The following is a 21,295-nucleotide window of genomic DNA, read 5'->3' as shown; positions in this document are numbered from 1 at the left end:
AGATGTTTAACACTATCTGTCGGGACGTTTTGCATCACCGAGCAAAGTGGCAGCGTTTTGACGGGAGATGGAGTGCACATCTACTGACACGTTGGAGCCGTAACATCGGTATTTTTCGCGCGAGAAGTAATGGAAAACAAGTTCCTCAAAAATTGTTTCCAATGTATGAGATTGTGACGAACAGCCACAGGCCATGTGACCTACAAGCTAAAATACTAGTTTAGAATCACAAATAACTCTGTAAAGTAAAGAAAATTACGCCTCCCTTTTTGGGGAGGGGCACAAAAAATCAAGGTCCCTAGGTAGGCATAGGCCAGAAGGTTTATCCATGGCGACTAATTCTATTGTTACAAGAGTTCGCCGAGTTTCAAGAGTTCGCCGAGTTCAAGAGTTCGCTCTTCAAGCCCTTACAGGCTAAATTATTCCCCTCTCGTCATCCACAATACTTTCTACTTATGCAACGGTTGTCTTCCTCCCCTTCGCTGTTTTAGTTTTCAAATTCCCCTCTCAAAGGGAACGGCAAGCTCTGGTTGGTTGAGAGAAGAGCACGTGCTATCTCCAGCGCTCTTCTTGTTGGGTGGAAGCGTTCACGGCATGGTTGTCAAGGTTTTCCAGCAAACGACAGAGCACCGAGTGGTGGGAGCGGTACCGGAATAAACCTTCAAATGTGTAGTTTTGGTATTATTTTGTCCATGAATATATTGGTCGTAGCTGTGCAGCTTGTAATATAAGGCTCCACAGCTTAAATATAGCGGCCACGTTGAATTGTATGACTTTATCACATACACATATTTCTACGCACAACATTCCTGCACGGCTGCCATTTGAACAACCAATAGGATTTCTTAGAAGCCACGTGTTTCTGTTTACATTGACTTCGTTCTTACACAGAACAGACAATAGGCAACTTCAATTGGAGTTTTGTTGTACACCCTTAACGTTTGAATTCCCCACTTTCCAATGCAGATCCTCCATACCCCTGTAGGAACCAATACAATGTGTTTTCCCCCACCTTTCGCAGGGTTTCCACACATCAGTATCCTACGTAGTGAAATCTATGAAGTACATGACGCGGGAGGGGTTTACTAGCTTGCTTGGTTTATCGTCGAGACTTTACTTTTCTGTGTTCTTGTAATTTTCCTTTTCTTTTCTATTACGTTTCCCGTGTCAAAATACACACAACCAGTTTAGGAACAGAAGCCCATCCACTATAGTAGTGTGACAAGTCTCCGCGTCGGAATGCGGGCGGGGGGGAGGGTTGGAACCAATCCGTTAACCTCAACCCCCTAGCTATTGACATAGTTTATTTCAAGTTACAAAAAAGGAAAAATCTTATTATTTTTATAGTTCACAGATATAAAGTTCAGTTAAAAAATCGGAAAGAATAGCCAATGTAAGAAGTGCGTTAGATTGAAAAAAATATTACGCAAAATACAGGAACCAGTTAATGTTTTCATATTCCACCATTAAATCCGAACAATACATAGTTCTAAGATTTTCAGAATTTCAAAAATTAGAGTTTTATGTGAAACGTCACACAACATAACTTTATAACTAAAATGTCCCCTAGCTTTTAAATCTTTTTCTGGAACGAGTTGTGTAAAAGTTAATAACAAAATAGTACACTAACTGTATGGAGTATAAATTCATGGATGTTCTTTGTGTGTGCCCCTTCATGAATTTCATCATATCATCACTCATCCTCATCTTCGCGATTAGCCAAAAGTGGCAGAAATGCAATGTAAAATAAACCAAACAATTAATCAGTTATCCTCCTTTTCAAGTTTTTTCGGTGACGTAATTCCAGCGGTTCTCAAATTCTTAGCAGTCGTGGCTCCCCTCCGCTGCTAGAATCTGCACGCGCCTCCTCTGAATGGTAACGGAAGAATACATGTGGTGTGTGTAACCTTGAAAGATCAACACAATTTCTCTTCATGCGTTTATTTCTGTTTGGACACATACAAGTAATGAAAATATAATGTGTGTAATTAATACAGGTAATGCATATTTTTTTATGTTTATGGGCTGGTGTCACTTCATTAAGCCATACTACTCATGAGTAGATCTCGGATTTTATGTTTTAACCTATTTTTTTCCTTTACAGGTATGTAAGAAATAATAAGTTATGTCAACGTTTGATTTAAAAAAGCAACAATGATGAAGTTTTATAGTGCCTCAGAAAACCTATTTTGCTTGTTAGAACCTATTTTAGGTTTATGTGCCTAGATCAAGCCTTTTTTTAGATTTTCATATGTTTGTAAAGGTTTTACAGGATTTTTGTGTCACTCGGAGGCATTTGCTTTGTTTGGTCACAAAATATTCAATGACGAACGTGTTTGAAACGTACTCTCTGTCGATTTCCCTTCCTCCAAGTCCATGGTGATTATTCAAAACTCTAAACAAAGCAAAATGTCTGGTGCCACTGTTACCTGTACAATCCAAAGTGGTCTGATCTGCGTGGTCTTGCTCACTTTCGCGTCACTTAGGTGTTTTGTGGCCTTCACGCCTTGCAAACTAACTTTTCAGCATTGAAGTTTGCACACTGACTATGTTTTTGTTGAAAGATTATTTTCAACATATGAGATGATCCTCAGACAAAATTGTGGAGTTCGACTGGATAACATGAAAAAAATATTCTTTCCTAACTATACGTCGAAGAATGGATTTTAATAGCAAATTTCCAATGGTAAGTTCTGCCATCGCTGTAGGGTTAGGCAACACACATAACGTTATGCTTCATAATGCATATTTCAGGATATAGGTGTCCCATTTTCATTGCCGGTGACTATACCTAATCAGCATTTCTCAGGAATATTGAACTACTTTAACTTTTTTTGAACCTACTTCAGGATTTTTCGAGCCTAACTTAAGATTTTTAGAACCTATTTTAAGGTTCTTCGAACCTATTTTAGGATTTTAAGAGCCTATTTTAGAAACCTAAAAGCATACTTTTTAGAACCTAAAAATCTGAGCTCTACTCACGAGACAATAAGAATAAATGCAGACAGTGAAAAAAAGCTGGATATAGGCATACAGCAATGTTTAGATTTCTTCATTTAATTGTAGTCCTTTTTATTACGAAAGCAATCAGCAATGCTTTCATGTTTAATCTTTCTCTTACAAAGCAGAAGCTTTCTTTGAAGCCTGACATCTTGTCTGATAGGTGCAGGGTTCCCTTGTAGGGATACATTCAGAACATTCGATTTGTGGAAAATATCAAAATGGTATGCCAATTTCTGTACAAAGACACTATCAAAGAAGTTTTCAGCATTGGGAAAGTTTTCTTCGACAAGGTTCGAGTGCAGTTCCTGTCTCAGTTGAAAAACACGACGCGGAAGGTAGATAACACCGAAGCACAAACAACTAACTAACTAACTCTCTAGCCTTCTTAAACCCGAAGGTTCATGGCTGCAGCAACACAGGCCTTCCATCTGTCCCTATCTTGAGCAAGATCTATATACTCTATTCCATCCATACCGATTTCCTTTAGGTCCATCTCAACGTTGTCCCTCCATCTTCGTCTTGGTCTTCCTACAGGTCTCTTACCATCAGGTTTCCCAACAAGAATCCTGTAAACTCCTCTTTCCTCTCCCATTCGTGCCACATGGCCTGCTCACCTAAGTCTTCTTGATTTAATTATTCTAATAATATCAATTTTTCAATTTTATTACTCCATGTAAACCATATATATTGGTATTTGGAGTGTTCAGTACAGTTCATATAAAAAAATATATAATTATAAAATTTCTATAATTTACAATCTAGATATTCACTAACGCTATAATATTCCTTATTAACTAATAGTTTATTTAATTTATTTTTGAAACTTGTCATACTTTCTGCTTTTAAATCATTTGGTAAATGGTTGAATATTTTAATTGCCATCTGTTGGGGTCCCTCTTGAACTAATGTTAGCCTGGTGAAGTAAGACTTTAAGAGCTGTTTATTTCGGGTGTTATATGTGTGTTCCATTGAACTTCGCTGCGCAATATTTTTTCTCGCATATAATGACATTTCATATATGTACAGAGAAGGGAGGGTTAATATTTTAAATTTCTTAAACAACGTTTTGCACGATTCCCTAGGCTTTATACCTGCTATAATCCTAATGGCTTGCTTTTGTTTTCTAAATGATTCTAAACTTGCCGGTGAGTTCCCCCAAAATTCTATTGCATAATTTATTAGTGAATGAAACAATGTATAATATACCTGAATTAGTGAATTTGTTTGAAATGTTTGTTTTAATAACCTCAGTGCAAATATTTTGGAATTCAGTTTTTTAACAAGTATTTTTACGTGGTTTGACCAATTTAGATTTTCATTTATAGTAACTCCTAAAAATGTTACTAATATTACTGTAAGATGGCTATTCTTTAGTACATCTTTAATTTTATTGTTTTGTTTAGTGTGAAATAGCACGTAATTTGTTTTCTGTTCATTCAATAGTAATTTGTTACTGTCAAACCAAGATTTCATTTCTTCCATTGTTTGTTTCAATGTTGGCTTCTAACTCGTTCACATCATTTCCCTCTGGATATGAATACAAATTATGTAGTTCTAAATTATGTAACCTTCTCCACTCACCTGTCTCCTCATACCTTTTAGGTCCAAATATTTTCCTAAGGATCTTATTTTCAAATACTCTCAATTTATGTTCCTGTTTCAATGTAAGGGACCAAGTTTCACACCCATATAATACTACAGTTACAAAAATCCATAAGATATTGATATTTTTTTATTAACACATTTTAAACTATCAGAAAACAGAAATATTTTTTCGGAAGTTCTCGCGCCTCCCCTGCAAAACGTTGGCGCCTCCCCAGGGAGGCATGCCTCACAGATTGAATACCACTGACCTAACCTCTTCTACAAAAAAATTCTGGAGGCGCACATGTTCCAAGATTAGACTTTGCGGGAGGGGAAGGGGAGTTAACTCCGTAGACTTGCGGTGGGCCCTGCTCTATACGGTATGTCTTTGAGGACCGAGTTTTCCTCTTCAAAAACGTGGCCAGGCAGATTGTGAGGGACTGTGGGAACATATAGTCCGATTAACAATCTTCCAGATGATTTCAATATTCTACTGACTTTGAATTGGGACTAAATCTTTAATTTTAATGTAGGTACGGGCCAGCTTCTTCACCATAATGTCTACATCGACTTCTGGATTAACTTCCCCATTGCATAACACCCTTAAGTGACTCGCGTTAATGGGTCTCTGTGCCATTATTACCTTTTAGGAGCAGAAAGGAGCTTTGGGAGTCCCGTGGGAATTCATATTGACTCGGCAGGATGCGACTCATTTCAGCTTCAATCGATTATTAGAGTTCCCAGAACGACTATTGAACGTCGGGTAATTCCAAGCGCGGTGGCAGATTTGGGACTTGATGGCCTGTATCAAGGACCATAAAACCGCTTCCATGGCGCTTCTGTTCAAAAAACAAGTTCTTTAAGTTTTTTACGTGATATTTCTCAGTTTTCCAGTCAAGACGGTATGTTGAAAATAGATTTTGAGGTGCAATCAACCTCTCTTCCACGTAGTACGTCCTGGACTGCATTGTTGAAGACTAACGAGGCTCTGGCGTCTGGAACCACGCCAGTATAAACCTCTGTAGCGCTCGTGTTAACGTCCTGTCCATGTGCGTTTGCTATTGATTTCATCTTATCACCATCTTCGCGATTAACTAAAAGTGGCAGAAAACCGACGCAAAATCATACAAAATGAAAGTAGAGTTTCAGTTTATTCATCTGTGTTCTGTTCGTTATGCACTCTCTGTTTATTTCTAATCTTGACAATAGACAATGAATCTGTTATTCTACCATTCTTGTCGACAATAGAGAATGCAAGATGAACCTTTGCGGTGATATCCATTGCATGGTTTAAATATAATTCCATTTCTTCAAGCGATTTTGAAATCAGTTTCAATCAATATAACCTGTCTTTAGGGACAACAGGAGGAGATTCACGTTTCAGCACTTAAAAGGCAGTGTACATGTATATCAGTTCCTTATAAGTTATCTTACTGCAGTTATCGTAAAACTCTTGACTGTACAATGAAGTTAAAAGTTTGCCTGGATTTTCGTTTCATTACATGTACAGTCACAAGCAATAATTATGTGTTATACGTGTTGCCTAACTCTACAGCAATGAGCGAACTTCAGTAACATAACACATTACAGGAAGTGAGTATTTCAGGATCTAGGTTTTCAAGTTTTATTGCGGCTGACTGTACGTATTTGTGCCAAATTGTGAAAATAATTTACATGTGCATTAAATTTAGACAGCAGCGAATAATTTCGAAAAAACTAAACCCATCCTTTATGCGATTGTAGATTTCTTTGCACACCTTGAACATTTTTTTTGGAAAAATAAGTTGCCACATTATCGAATAGTTTCTTCTAATTGGCTTGTGTAATTGAATTTGTAGTGAACAAAGGTTCAGAAATCTGATTCTTTTCTTTGTTGTTTCATGCCAGATAAACATCATCAGATTGGCAATCGCAGAAACAATAAAGCCCTTGTTGAAATGACAATCTACATGACGTTAACTGCTTCTTTCTTCGGCGGGGTTTAAAACCCACTTTGCAATTAAATCCCAACGACACCAATCTCGGTTCAATTTCCCTGTAAGGCTCGGGAAGGATCGAGGGTTCGTATCTTTTAATTGTATTTCGCGAAATGTTGATCTTTCTGTGGTTTCCTTGGTAACGCTGATGATCTGACAGAGATGGAGCTTGATCTTGGGTCCTTTCATAATTCCTCGTAGCTACATTCAAACAATCTGAAGTCTACCGCTTTAAGGGAAATTCAGTATGCTGCATTTAATTTTTTTGTATCTTTTATTGGGGTTTACTCAAAGCATGCTGTAGTAATCAGATAAGCAGCACTGAGCTTGGTCAGGTTGTGGTAATAACTAGAATGCATACAAAAACATTAACTATGGATTTATTCCTACAATATGCACTCTTTCCATTAAGCCCTATGGCCGGGGGAGATGAAAAACTATCATCAGAATTCGCGTATGTATTTATACATTTCTACTAGACACCTGTTGATTGAGTTGGTGTTTTAAGTCCACTTTATGCACAGTATAGCTAATCGGGGCTGGACTTACAGTTTAAACTAAGATCCGAAGCACTATCTGACTCCACCGTGCATAGAACCCGGAGCCCCTTGATATCAGTAAAAGGTTATGTAGCGTGGGTCAAACTTGTTTAAATCACATACTTCTAATTAGCAGACTAGAAACGATGTGGTTTTGTTTTAAGTCGCGCATCTTTTCCCGCACGTAGCCCGGTGTGATACAAGGCATTTCTTTACTTCAAGTTAACCCATGTTAAAAGGCCAACGTTTTTGTAACTGGATGTCTGTGGTTTAAATCATGAAGCTAAGAAGGGAGAGGAGCAAGCATCGCGCGATTTTTCTGAAGTCTGGTCACGTGACAGAACCGGAGAAGTCAGACGAAAACAATCGAAGACTCCGTAAGAAAGCATGTAATTTTGTGTACATTTGAATAATATTTAGGAAGCAATGGTGCCTGCTCAACACACGGCTGTACTAACAGAAGCGACAGAAAACCTGAAGGAATAATATTCGATATGCAAATAAAGCTAGTTATAGTTTATTTTGTAGTATTTAAGTGTATAGTAAACCTTAAGTTTGCGTTTCTATCTTGGAGCCTACTTCCATGCTCCTTCCAACCCGCGTGCGCTTGCAGCAGCCGATGCGATGTTCTTCTGTCTGGGAAGTCATTGGTTGAAGTAGATGCGGCCATCTTACTCCGACAAACTTAAGCTCCGCCTACTGGCTTCAAAACGAAATCAAGGAGTGATACGAGACTGCAGGCACCTGGTTTAAATAACGGGTTTTCTTTCTAAATATTAATGCCTGTGACATCAGTCATATCTTTCGCAGTAAAATATGTTGAAATTATTTGAAAATATAAGACGTTAGAGATAGAAAGGGAATGTATAAGTATTACCAAGCAAATTGTCCATCAACATGTTTATTCTCTTTGTTTTAAGGCCGACCTCCGTGGTGGTTAGCACAGCGCGCTACGATGCCAGGGGTCCCGGGATCGAATCCCTGCCTGGACCTTTGTATTCTTTGTGAGTGTCCTTTCGTCAATATCATCAATCATCATCTTCGCGATTAGCTAAAAGTAGCAGAAAAGCGAAGTAAAAATAAACCAAATCAATCTTTGTTTTAAGCAGTGAAAAAGTCATGGACAATTTGACGAGCAAAACCTGTGCATCGAACTGCACGACAGGGGCGTAAAAGAACAGAGATAAAATAAATATTGAAAGTTCGACACAAGCAAGTTAGAATTTCAAATTCAAGCAGCATTTGCATGGTATTCAGTGGGATCCATGAGTATAACCGTGCAAATTATCCATGACCATTTTCAATGATTTTTTCTCACATCCTGTGTGTTTTTAAGCGATGGATTTTAATGTATGCTGGTGCAGAAGTTTTTAACAGCTTGTTTTGAGTTTCATTTTAATTGTTGAAGCTCTTATTGGGTCAAATAAAGTGCACGAACATGGTGATGGACAATTTGCACGGTAATACTCATGGATCCCACTGTACTCGTTTCTGGAAGAAGAAAAAATTGTGGACCATTTTGGCTGTGAAGTAAATTCAGCGTATCCTTTATCATATGCAATTCGAGAATTCGCTTGTGTTGTTGATTGCCTACTGGTCAGGATAGTACAGGGTGGGCCATATTGATGGGACACATTTCAAAGGCATATGTGGAGCATGTAGGAAGCAACATTTATTACCAAATATATGGAAAACATTGCCAAAGGACGGGAGTTTTGCACTGTGTTCAGTGTTTGAAGATTACATCCCTGAGATGGACACCACCTTGACGAGAACATTTGTTAATATGAACAGAATGACACAGTCACCTCTGAGCGGTACAACATGATGCTACAAATAGTCTTCATACCAGAAATGATACGGCTTGGCCTAAGGGGCATGTGGCTTCAGCAGGATGGTGCCACTAGTCATACAGCAGTAGTATCAATGACAATCCTTCGACGACACTTCCCGGGATGGCTCATTTGAAGTTTCGGTGATGTCCATTGGCCATCCAGATCCCCGGATCTAACTCCACCGGACTACTTCCTGTGGGGTTACCTAAAGGACAAGGTGTACACCACAAGGCCCACTACCATCAATGAACTGAAGGGCAACATCCGAAGGGAGATAGCAGCCATCCTAGCCGAAACCCTGCGCAAAACTATGCTGAACATGACTGTTAGAGCCAAAGAATGTTCTCGTCGAGGTGGTGTCCATCTCAGGGATGTAATCTTCAAACACTGAACACAGTGCAAAACTCCCGTCCTTTGGCAGTGTTTTCCATATATTTGGTAATACATGTTACTTCCTACATGCTCCACATAAGCATTTGAAATGTGACCCATCAATATGGCCCACCCTGTATAACCGAAATTTCCAGAACTCGCACCACACTTTTGCTGGCGACTGTACTTGAATTGCTTTTGTTCTCGCAACTAATGCTGCGTTTTATGATTGCAGGCGGGAGATCACTGCGCTCCAAGCTGAGAACTACAGCCTCGAGCGTCAGCTGTTCAGCTACCAGAAGAGCATAGCGTACGCTCATTCGAGAGGGACATACTCGGACGAACTGGCTACACCTGACGGCTACTCGAGCAACCACAGGGAAGAGGAGGACGACCAATACTACGAAAGGGCGTACTCGCTAGGGGACAGGAGCTTGTCTACGGACACAGAGTATGCCTGAGGAAAGCCCGAGCATGGACGGCGCAAAGTGTGGGAGCTGCTGACTAGCTTGACCGACCTGACTGCGTTAGTGTGCTCTTTTGGATCGTCCGTGTCTACAGAATCATCACCAAGCCAGGCATCTGCACAAAAACCTGAGAAGTTGCTTCTCGGGGCCATGAAGAAGAAGGACAAATCTATGAAGCCACCGCAGAAAGTGCTCTTTCAAGAACCGGTTACTCCTAGGACAGTGCAAAATTGAAATGTTTTTGGATTTGCAACAGTAAGCCTTCGCAGATATTTTGCTGAATGTCTGTTAAGGTAACACTGGTCGCAGTCTTGCAGCTCCTACAACAGTATCGGATCGGTATGTGAATAACTGCTGTAGCATTGCTTAATAGAAGATGAGGTATTGATTACACATAGATTCACAGTGTGTGGGTAGTTGTAGAAATGTGTCCTGAAGTAACTTGCCATACAAGACAATCTCTCTATGATCAACTCACGATATAGCTTCAACAAAGATTAAATGTAAGGTAGAACATTCGTCTCATAATCGAAGTCAGAATTATATAGTGTCCAGAAACCGTTAATGCAATATAATTTTGAAGGTTTTTCGAATACAAAACCTTTCTAAACAGTCTCTTCGGAAGGTCAAAGCTGAAATGTGCATAACGAAGACACGTTTGTCAAAAGAGGATCAGAAAAATCCAATCATTTTCACATGCTCACAGTCCCTCTCACACATGACGATATCAGATGCGTAAATGACCATATGAAACATCTCAAACACTAAAACCGCCATTTTTGAAGTTAATGAAATAACTTTAGTACCCCTTTAAAAATTATGCCCACATGAGAATCAAAATCATAATAAATACCTTATTTCCAAAACTTTGTAGCAAGAATTGGGGAAGAGTTTGAAAGAAACTCTGTGATAATGAACTGATTACCAGATTTCTCAATAATAACATAGATGTGAAGTTAGCAACTATCCTTCGTCGAAGATATAAATAAGTACAAATAAATAGGTAAAATGCTGCCAGGTAAAACACTTATATAATCATAGCATACATAACAGCTATTTAAGAGAACCTCAGAAAATTTAATTTCATTGTTACAAATTAGTACGTATTTTGCCATAGTACCTTCCATATGCAAGAGCGTCCAAATTACATGTACACCATCCAATGTGTTGGTAAGAAAATAACTGAAATACAAGTACCAACCACTAAAATAGATTATAAGTATAATTTTTTTATATATAAGGACGGAAAGTTTAACTTATTCATTTGGTTAAACATTAAATTCTAGTCTTTACGATTTTTATGAAAACATGGAGATTTGATGCTTGGAATAAAACACTAACGTCAAAGTGGCAAAGTGTAATTTACAAGATTTGCATCCTTTGGAAAATTGAAATGATTGCATAATTGAAATGATGGCAGATAAACTTGGGTTATTAGTGTTGATGGTTGGCGATTTGGTATTACTTAGTGCATTAGGATATGATATAAGGAAAGCATATGTTTCATTATACAGAAGAGAATATCTTGGCAAATAGTTAAAAGTAAAACATTATAGAAGTTCGTTGATATATATGCAAAAAAAACAATTAAGGGGGTAAAGACTGATATTACCATTATTCTAATATGTATTCAGTTCGTTAATTTGTGACAAACAAGAGAGATAAAAGGTAACTTTGGTTGGTTATTTAATCCCCCTCAAGAGGAAATGAAAACATGCAAATGCGTAAAAGTTAACGAAAAATAACAAAATAATATGTGACAAAGTGAGAGAGATATCTCATAAATTGCAATTTCGCCTTTTCAAGCTTTCTCCTTACTATTGTAAATATTTTACAATAAGTAACTGTATTAATCCTGTGCTATCGCCAGTCTGTCTGATTCCGTATTCTTGGGACCAACTGATATTCAAATATTTTTCTTTCTCTTACGTTTAGTCCTCACTGCATTAAATGAATATATTCAATGCACTAAAACGCACTGTATGCTGTTGACGTTGAATATTCCTGCCTATCTTGCACAATGCTTTGTAAGCAAATGAACACAGATTATAGTTTTCTATATTTAAAATAAAATTCAAACTATATTTCAATTATATCTTTTAAGTGTCAAACATTTACTTGTGGTGCTGTACCAGTTTTTTCTACAGAATTTCCTAAAATAAGGCTGTCAGCTCTTTAAAACAGAGTATTTTGTAATAGCATTAGTTAACTTTGTGCCAAAGACAGTGTAAATTGCAAAATATTGTTATACCTAAGCATTAAATTAAGCATTTTGAGTTAGCAAATGCAAAGATAGCAATTTGAATTATTACTTCTCCATTGTGAATGCATTTTGCAAAATTATCACACGAAAAATTGCTGATTGATTCTGTAGCAAACAACTGATAATGCATTCAGTACTTCATTGCAAAGAAAAAAACTGCTCTTCTACGTAAGAGAGCGAGAGTTAATTCGTCACCATTAATGTAGCTTTGACACAAAGTTTGTAGTGTTAAACTTAAAAGAAGCAAATATTTCTTTCTGATGTTCTTGCTTTCACTAAAGTGTCTGGAATTTCACCTTATTCTGATAAAAATAATGTTTTTTCTAAGTTGGTGTTCTATTCTTTTCTTAAATCCTCTAAAATACTTTGCAAATAGCCAGTAGTGGGTTTATACATATATTGACAATACGTGATAAATATCCCTTTAGTTAGAATTTAGAGACTTATATTTTCATCAATATATTTAGCATTAACAAATCTTCTTTTGTAATAACAAAGGGAACAGAATATGTTATGTCCAAAAAAAATAACAATAATAATAATGTGGTGAGTGTTGTTATACGTATTATAGCAAGGTAGATATTTTCTTGTAGTACCATAATCTTATTTTTTTCTCATACATTGTATTTAACCAAAGCTACATGATTCTCCTAGAATGTCAATTCATACTTTTGATGTCGACAGTGCATAGATATACAATATTTTATTTCATAGGTTAGGCGATATTATTATGCATTATTTATACAATGTTTAAAATTGGGGAAGGGATGGAAATAAGGAGTTGTACATAAAAGTACAAGAGTCAAAACGCTCGTCTGAAACAATGTGATTAATCATTATAGCTTCTGTAGTAAAAGTAGTTATTAATGTTTATATAGTTGCACATTTAGCATTATATGTTTTTCTTAATAATAAACAATTCGTGGACGTTGAAGTGATAACAAAGAAATGTATAATTCTTCAAGACACTTGCTTCTAAATGTTATTTTAATTATTATAATATTTGTTTACCTTTCACAACATATTTTGTTTATAATTATACATATTGTTTCATATCGTGTTAAGATAAAACTAAAATCTATTATACTATAATAGTAAATACCTTGCTGTTTTTGTTATTAAGTGAACTGTGAAGAGACATTTATGAAATGCCAAGATGAAGAAAAACTCAGGATTTGCAAGTTTTGTTGCCTGTTATAACACAACTTTGTTTGTAAATATGTATTAAGAGAGGAGTTACCAATGTTATGACAGGTATTTATACTTTGTCTTGCATAGTTTTTATATGCGAAATCTAATTTGATTATGTGTTTTTATACTAGAAACTATCATATGTAATAGATGTTTATGCTTTCAATGTGGAAGATGCAGCTTCCGGTGTGGCTAGAACGATATTTTGTTCCATGAGGTTATCATGTTTTCAACCTACGATTTATTTTTTAAATGACGAGTTCTTTGTAAATTTTACTAGTTATATAGTTTTGCTTCCAAACTTTCAATTTGAACTTACGCATTGATAATTCTGTACTTTATTGTTGGCATCTCATTCTGAGATTTATTTTAAAGTTTTTCATAACTGCAACTAATTATTTAAGTACTTAAATTCCGAATTGAAAATCTATAGGAATGGATGACATTCAACTTGTCATCCCGCAGTCTATTCTGCAGGAAAAAATCCTACAAACAGATTCGCGTGTGTTAAGGATAGCTCATGAAAGCCTTCATACAGAGAGCAAATTTGCATTTCACCACTTTGCACACTTTTCACGGGTTTCTGTAGCGCTTCAAAACATGTAAAAAGTGTAAATTCCTCCTATGATCACGTTAATCATACCTTGAATCACTTTGGTAAAGACAATACGCACATGTTTTCAATGCAGGATCTGATATGTTTGCCTGAAATATGAAGCAATGAATTATGGGTGAAATTGTTCACTGAATATCATCCATTATGGGGTAAATGCTTTCTTACTAGTTTTATTCTTGCTGTTGACACAACCTTCTCTCGCTTATCTGTTCACGAGAGTAAAAATGGAACGATAGTATCGTTAAGGTCCAATCTCAGCATTTACAGAAGTAGAATGACGAAAAACGTCAGTCAAGATGGTCGACAACATTGTTTGGGATCCACTAATATTGCTCGGCAAATTGTCGATGGCTATTTTCTTTCTTTTTTCATCTTACATCCTGTGTGTTTTTGAGCAATGTATTTTAATGTATGCAGGTGCAGAAGTTGTCAACAGCTTGTTTTGAGTTTTCTTTAAATTGTTGAAGCTCATATTGGGTCAAATAAAGTGTGCACGAACATGGTGATGGGCAATTTGCACGGTAGTACTCATGGATCCCACTGTACAGACAAGAATGCTCCCAGCAAACTCGCGAACTAAAGTGAAGTCATTTGTTTTCAATTCTCGCTTCCCCTTCTCTTGTGCCTGTGAGCCACGCAACAGCAGCGCCACATATTGGTCGAGCTGTAGGTCTATCCCATTTTTACCCAAGAGCCTCTAAGCTGTATGAGCTAAAGTAATCGCTTGCATGCACGACATAAAATCCTAAGCCTGAAGAATAAACTGAAGCAATAGTGTTTATAATGTAAATAAATCCTATCCTTTCCTCGTGATAGAATTTCGTACTGAACTCTACAAAATGCTCTTTGATGTCGAAGAATAATGTCCGCGAGGTCTCATGCGTGTTTCATCATTTTTTTGAGTATTTTTTTTTTTTGAAAGTTTAGCTGCTTGTTGATTTTGTCTGGAAGGGTGCACAAAAGCTCACAGCTTCTGCAATTGATGACAAAAGAGTGCTCGTGTAATGCAATCTCTTTAAGACATGCAATTTGCAGATGTATGCGATGGCAAAGGATGGAGGATATTATTTTTATCCTGCTCTATGTCACAGGATAAATCGAGGGTTTTTGGAGTTAATTACTTGAAGGGTATTTGGAGGGCAAAATTAGAAGTTGCTTCCTCATTTCGTCGCTGCCAAGTCAAATAAACTAATGAAACTTGATGCTAAACACATTATACAATCAATCAGATTTTGAATAGAGTTCTTTTCCTTGAGCGTGTTATATTTATATGGTACCAGAAAACAGAATAAAAGTGTTAACAAAATAGAAGAGAGAATGTAATTTCTTCTTATTCAATGCAGTATGAGCCGCACCTTGCTTGTGACCTTCAGTTTAGTATGTTCATATTCTTTGCAATTCCATATTAAACAAAAATCAGGTCCAACAGTGAAAATTATTTTATCACTACTTCACATTTGTGTACATGTTGGCATTTGCAAGATTCAGGTTCTGGTTTCGAATCGCTACCATGGCCATTAGTCTTACTTTTGTCTTTCTACAGATATTATCATATCATTATCGTTATCGCCCGTCATGCAACATTACAAAGAATTTCAAGGCTTGGGTTTACTTAATGCACAAACAAACTAAGTAGCTACGACTGGACCTACACTTTAAAAGTGAAATTCTAACCACAAGGAGCAAACATAATCACTACGCCATCTTGCAAAACAACAGAGTGAACACCACTTATATCATTTGATATTTAAAAATTACGTTTCTTTTAATCACAAAAAAACTTCTATAAACACCTCTATGTTTTGCCTTCGGCTTCAGATCGCATTTTGTACTTCTGGTGTAGATGGCAGCACGCTACATACAAATGACGTCATGCTTAGTGGGTTGACGTGATTCACAAGGCTGAACTGATGTATTGTATTCCCTTGTACTTAAATCTAACAGGGTTTGCAGTACGGAACTGGCAGAAGTTAAGTACAAAATTTTGTTACGGTTTTGTGTAATGTGGTTTACTTGGTTTAGATCTTCATCATATTTGAAATAATTTATGTGCGTTATCCTATTGCCACATTGCTGTCGTTCCTTGTTTCTGTTCATATTATTGACGTAACTACCAATCTTTAGATTACTCTCATTCGGCATTTTCACATTTTCAATCAGTTTATAAGGGCAGCCACCTATGAGTTGATCTAATTAACGTAGATAGGCGTAGGTGTAAGTAATTAACAGGATCCGGGGTAGTGTTGCCCACGAGACGAGACTTTGGCCTGTCTCGTCTCGTGGAGTCTCGTGGAAATGCTGTCTCGTCTCGAAAATATTCGTTTGTCTTATGGCACATGGTCAATCTCGTCTCGTCTCGAATTTTTAAAAGCCTGTCCCGTCTCGTCCCGTGGGCAACACTAATCCGGGGGTCCGAACCCTCTACGACTTTTTAGATGTTTCGAGAACGGTGTTTAATTTTAGCCAATAAAGATAGTGGCTGAGAGTGATAGCTATTTACTAGTAGTGAAGTAATTATTGCACATATTTTGTTAGTGTTGGACTCTCGGGGACTGTCACACCGCCCCCCCCCCTCCTTAATTCATCCATGATGTTAAATCATAATGTAACAATCGCGCAAAGAGATAGTGTTGCAAACCGTATGCAATCGATAAGGTAAACAATCAGAAACAATGCACACTCAACAATTGGAACTGACAAGCTTTCCGAAGAAGCCATCATTTGAAGTACAAATTTACTCGTCCATTTTATTTATCCTATGGGATTTTTTTCCATGCGTACGCGAATTTACGGATTGATTGGAAATGAATCCTTCCCCCTTTCTCTCGAGGGCTGCAATATTAAATGTCCCAGATGTACATTACATTCCTGTTATGATATATGGACTTAATCGCCATATCTGTCGACCAGCTGCTACAGGAAAGCTTATGTATTGGCCCTCAATTAACGGTTAAGCTATATTGCTCTCTGATTTAGCCCTCCAACTTGTCAAACCGGTTATCGGTGATTGGTAGTGCATTGCGCGATCAGTGTTCTTGGGTGGCGTATGGTCAGGAAAGTACATCAATCATATCTAACCTTGTAAAATGCATGTCCCAGTGTGTATGAACATGTACTGGACTGACAAAACAATGAAACGACAGTTTGTTAAAAAAAAATGTTGAACGTGTCGTAAAATCGACAATTCCAATGTTACCAGACCGGATTAATATAAAAAGCCAATTTCAACAAGCTAGGTTTACAGTTTCATGAACCTGATTTCGTGTCCTGGCCATTATCATAGACAAAAGCGGCGTTTCATCGCGTTTTCTCAGCCGATTACAATTTGATACTTTATACAAATCTTTTCGGTTAAATATGAAACGTCAAATTATAAATTTCTCTGCTTTTACTTTTACCAAATCTTTTTAAAAAATGAACCTAGGAAACCAAAACTGGAACTTCCCTCGCGTAGCTGAGAAGAAGTTCGTGATTTTAAGAGTTGAGTGGAAGGGCAAAAGTCCAGATCCATCTTTAAAAATGCTAAATTTTCAACAGTGGCCTTGTCTAATACATTCCTGTGATCAGAATTCGTCTACATTTCACATTTCACATAGATGTCTGGAGGAAGTGCAAAAGGGGAGCACAACCCCCATGAAAAATGAATGTCAACCTAAAATATACTTCACACATATAATTTAATTTAAGTCACAGTAATGTATGTTAATAATTATAAGTGCTTTGCAGAAACTTCAGACAAGTACCTGTTTTCAAGTGTTCTCGTGTTGTATTTGCCGATGGGGCACATTTCTTTGGTTCGGGATCCTCTTTTTCACTGCAGGGTCTGTTTCGGACCCTCTGTAATCTAGGCACGCCGAGTTCATTTCGAACAGAAGCATAATTCAATGGTTTCCATTTTACTTGAATCCACGAGTTCTGTCGCGAGTAGATTTATCGGGAAGAGAGTCAGGAGGTCGAAGGTTCGAATCCAGCACTTATTGTTACAACTGAGTCACTGTAGAGGAATGCTGGTCGTTACCTTTAAGGAAGATCACGGACGGTTCCTCTTACGTAATGAAGGGATCCCGGTTTGATTCGCGATGGAGGCACATTGCACAGTAATTTGAAACTGGAGGTCCAGTCCCAGTTGACCTATCAGATCATGAAGCGACCTTAAACCAAGTTCAGCTCCCTTGTTTCGTCCTCTGGTCTTCATGATCCTGGTTACGTATGTACACATAAATGACGTTAATTTCAAGAACAGCCTGAATTATAATGAGGTAATCTTATACGCAACATGCCTTTTACCCGAATAGTTCATAATAAATTGAAATCACACCTTCAGGAGCGAGTAATGTTGTGTCTATCGTGTATTCTTGCGCATACTTGAAAGAATAACATTTAATAACAAAACGGAAGCGACGCATTAGAAAATGCGTTTCCTTACCGTCGTGTTCCCTACGTTCATGGTATGGACTCCTTCCTATCGATTTTTGGCTTGAGTTTGATTCGAGAGCCATCTGCTGGAGGCCCGCGGAAAAACTCGTAAATTACAGTTCATGAACACGGGTGGCATTAACTTGGTAGCCCTGAATCAGAATCCCATTCAATCAGAACATGTTTTTCAACTGTTCTTTTTATCTTTTATGGATTGTGTTTTGTAGACTGCCTTGGCTTGAACTTAAGTATGATGTTTCGTAATAGATATGGCTACTTTTCCTACGGCTAAAACCGGCTAGTTATGATCACTTTTTTAGATGACTACCCGTGGCATGTCCAGAATTTTTTAAGGGGGTTTATGCTTTTTTTTTAAAAAAAAAGCTATTATTGTAGATTTGCCTTATTAAGTCAGTTCAATATTTTGCTTTCTTTCTTGCATTCGTTTTTCTTTTTTTTATTTCTTCAAAATGGGGGTTATGACCCTCCTTCTACTACCAGCTACACAATCTGCCTCAATACTTTTAAACGCTAAATAAATCGTCAGTGGTGATTCAAGGGAGACGAAATGCACAATGCCTACCCAAAATGTTTAAAAGCAACTTATAAATGGAAATTTTTCAGCCATATCCCAATGTCTGGTTAAGAAAAAGGACAGGATCTTACAGCGCTCTCACTGCTTTTCAGACCAAAAAATGTTTCCCCACGTACACATAGCAAAATGTTGATATTATTAACAAAAGAATAAAAGACATAATCATCCTATATAAATAAAATTCATGGATATGCCACTGCGTTTAATATGCGAGAAGTTTGTTAAATTGTACGACACTATTGTATGGTGGTGTCGGAAAATAATTTACATAATATTGTTGTCAATTACATACATTTAGAGTTAAAGTGAAGATAATCAATGCAACAATGCAGAAATTGTTGCAAATAATTCGATTAGAAGGTTTAATTTCGAATATACAGAGGAAGCTGCATCTCAATAATTCATAACAATGCCTTCGTATTTTATTGTTTCACCATTCCACTTCATTAATATTTTTGAAAAAGAAAATAGAAAGCTTGTAATTTTTCACGGCTTGCTAAGTGTATACAGTTTGTTTGATTAACTATATTATATACACGGCCTATTGATAACTATTAAGTAAATATGTGTGTGACTGTGGATGTCCGTTTAAACACTATTTCTCTTATGCAATGTCTTAACGATGTACCCTCTTTTATAAACTCTTTCAAATTATTTTCAAGTTCTTGTTTGATTTTTTGTGGATCTACAGATATTTCTGCTTTTACTATGTACTGCATGCTGGCTTCTGTGTCGAAATTGTCAGAGTAACTGTACGTATAAAGGGTAGTTTCCCGTTTCGCCTAATTGATTTTCATCATAAGATAATCAAATTCGACAGACATCCACCATTTTAGGCGAGATGGGAAATCCAGTTTCGCCCACTCCAGTTTAAAGCTAGCTATTTTTCATGAGGGAAATTCTGTGTAGTAAGAGGAAAATATTTATTTGTTTTGAAATGTTAGCAGTGAAACTTTTTGTATCCAGTTAAAAGGATTCGTTTCCCTTGCCAAATTCTCTCATGTGATTAGAACGCATAAGTAAAACCGGCCTCTTGTACCAAATTATAAGGAATGGCGCATTCCATGTCAAATCAACCGATAATAATTATTTTTCAACCTTAAGGGTTCAGATTATTTAGATTTTTTAATTTTACATTGTACCTATCAAGAGGACAAAAACTGCCAAATTTCAAATTTTTTCCGCTTTTAGTTCTTGAGTTTGTGACTTTCAAAAAAGCAAAAATCCCAAAATTTGAAGACATTTTGAATTTGAATTTGAATTTAAAATTTTGGGTGCGTCAGCACTAAGGCTATTTTGCACCCGTCACATTATTCGGGGTCCAGCCGCTTATCGTTACAAACAACAACTCTAACGTTGCATAACTAAAAGCATGAAGTATAAAATATTAAAATCTTCTGACTTTCGTTAAAAGCTGAGGCTGTAAAGAAGCCCTCAGCACAAATAAGGACAAAACACAGGACAACACAAACAAAATTATACTGGCCATGGGGCCAGTCGCCAGAGCCTCGTTAGTCTGCAGTCCAGGGTGTACTACGGGGAAGTGAGGTTGACTATTGGGTGCACTATGTGGAAAGAGCACCCTTTACACCCCGAAGACATTTTGAAATCTTTAAACAGCTGTAGATCAAGAAGTATTTGACCTAGAGAGCTAAAATTGGTGTCATACTCTTCTGCTTTTATTGATATTCAATTTGAAATGCAACATTAGAGTGGTATTTGAATTTTGTAATTTCTAAAAAACTTGAAAAGAAGTTTTTTGAAAATCTCAAAAACACCATTTTTAATTTTTTTTTAAAAAAATATATGATTTGAAGACATCAATTGACTATTTGTGTGCAAAATTTCATAATGGGATGGAAATGGGTTCCTATAGAAATTAAATTTTTGTATTGTAATATGTGCGAAATTTTCTAAATTTGTTGACTTCCATGTTATAACCACAACTATATGCTAAGTGTTGAAGTTGTTGAAGTCTTCATATTAGTCTATTTTATAATTTTTGGACTACAAATAACATTAAAATACCTAAATTTAGCACTTTTAATATCAGGTAAGCAAATTGAAAAATGTACGAGGGCAAGTCATTAAATAACAGGAATCTTATTCTAAACTTCATGGAGATTTATGCGCAACGAAAATTTGCATTTCGGCACTCAAAAAGATTCATTAGCAACACGCCATAAAGTTGTCGTGACGATCGAGTAGTATGCGCCTGCGCAGTAGCTCGTACAGCATGGCCGCTCCACTGTTGACTTGCACCGTAGAATAGCAACGAAGTGTTATTCGTTTTTTGCGGCCAGAGGTAGTGAAACCTTCTGAAATCCATAGGCGTGCGCACGAAAGGGCAAGAGGGGGCAGTTGTCCCCTCTAATACTCTTGCTTATGAATTTAGTGCAGAGGAATCTTATCACCGTTATTAAACGATATTATGCTCT

At 37.0% G+C, this 21,295-nt stretch overlaps 1 protein-coding gene across 4 annotated transcripts in view; it reads left to right on the top strand.

The window, feature by feature from the left end:
- The window catches only part of LOC146001672 (uncharacterized), a 713,225-nt gene extending 695,791 nt beyond the window's left edge, over positions 1 to 17,434 (top strand). For all 4 annotated transcript variants that reach the window (XM_083139297.1, XM_083139295.1, XM_083139296.1 and 1 more), the window contains one exon: positions 9,545 to 17,434. In XM_083139297.1, the coding sequence (XP_082995423.1) occupies positions 9,545 to 9,770 (226 nt within the window). In that variant the 3' untranslated portion in view covers positions 9,771 to 17,434. The remainder of the gene's footprint in view (positions 1 to 9,544) is intronic.
- Positions 17,435 to 21,295: the final 3,861 nt, after the last annotated feature.

This window comes from Lepisma saccharinum, chromosome 17 (genome assembly GCF_977018435.1).
Source record: "Lepisma saccharinum chromosome 17, izLepSacc3.1, whole genome shotgun sequence".
Lineage (NCBI taxonomy): Eukaryota > Metazoa > Arthropoda > Insecta > Zygentoma > Lepismatidae > Lepisma > Lepisma saccharinum.
This window is presented reverse-complemented; position numbering and strand designations above follow the sequence as displayed.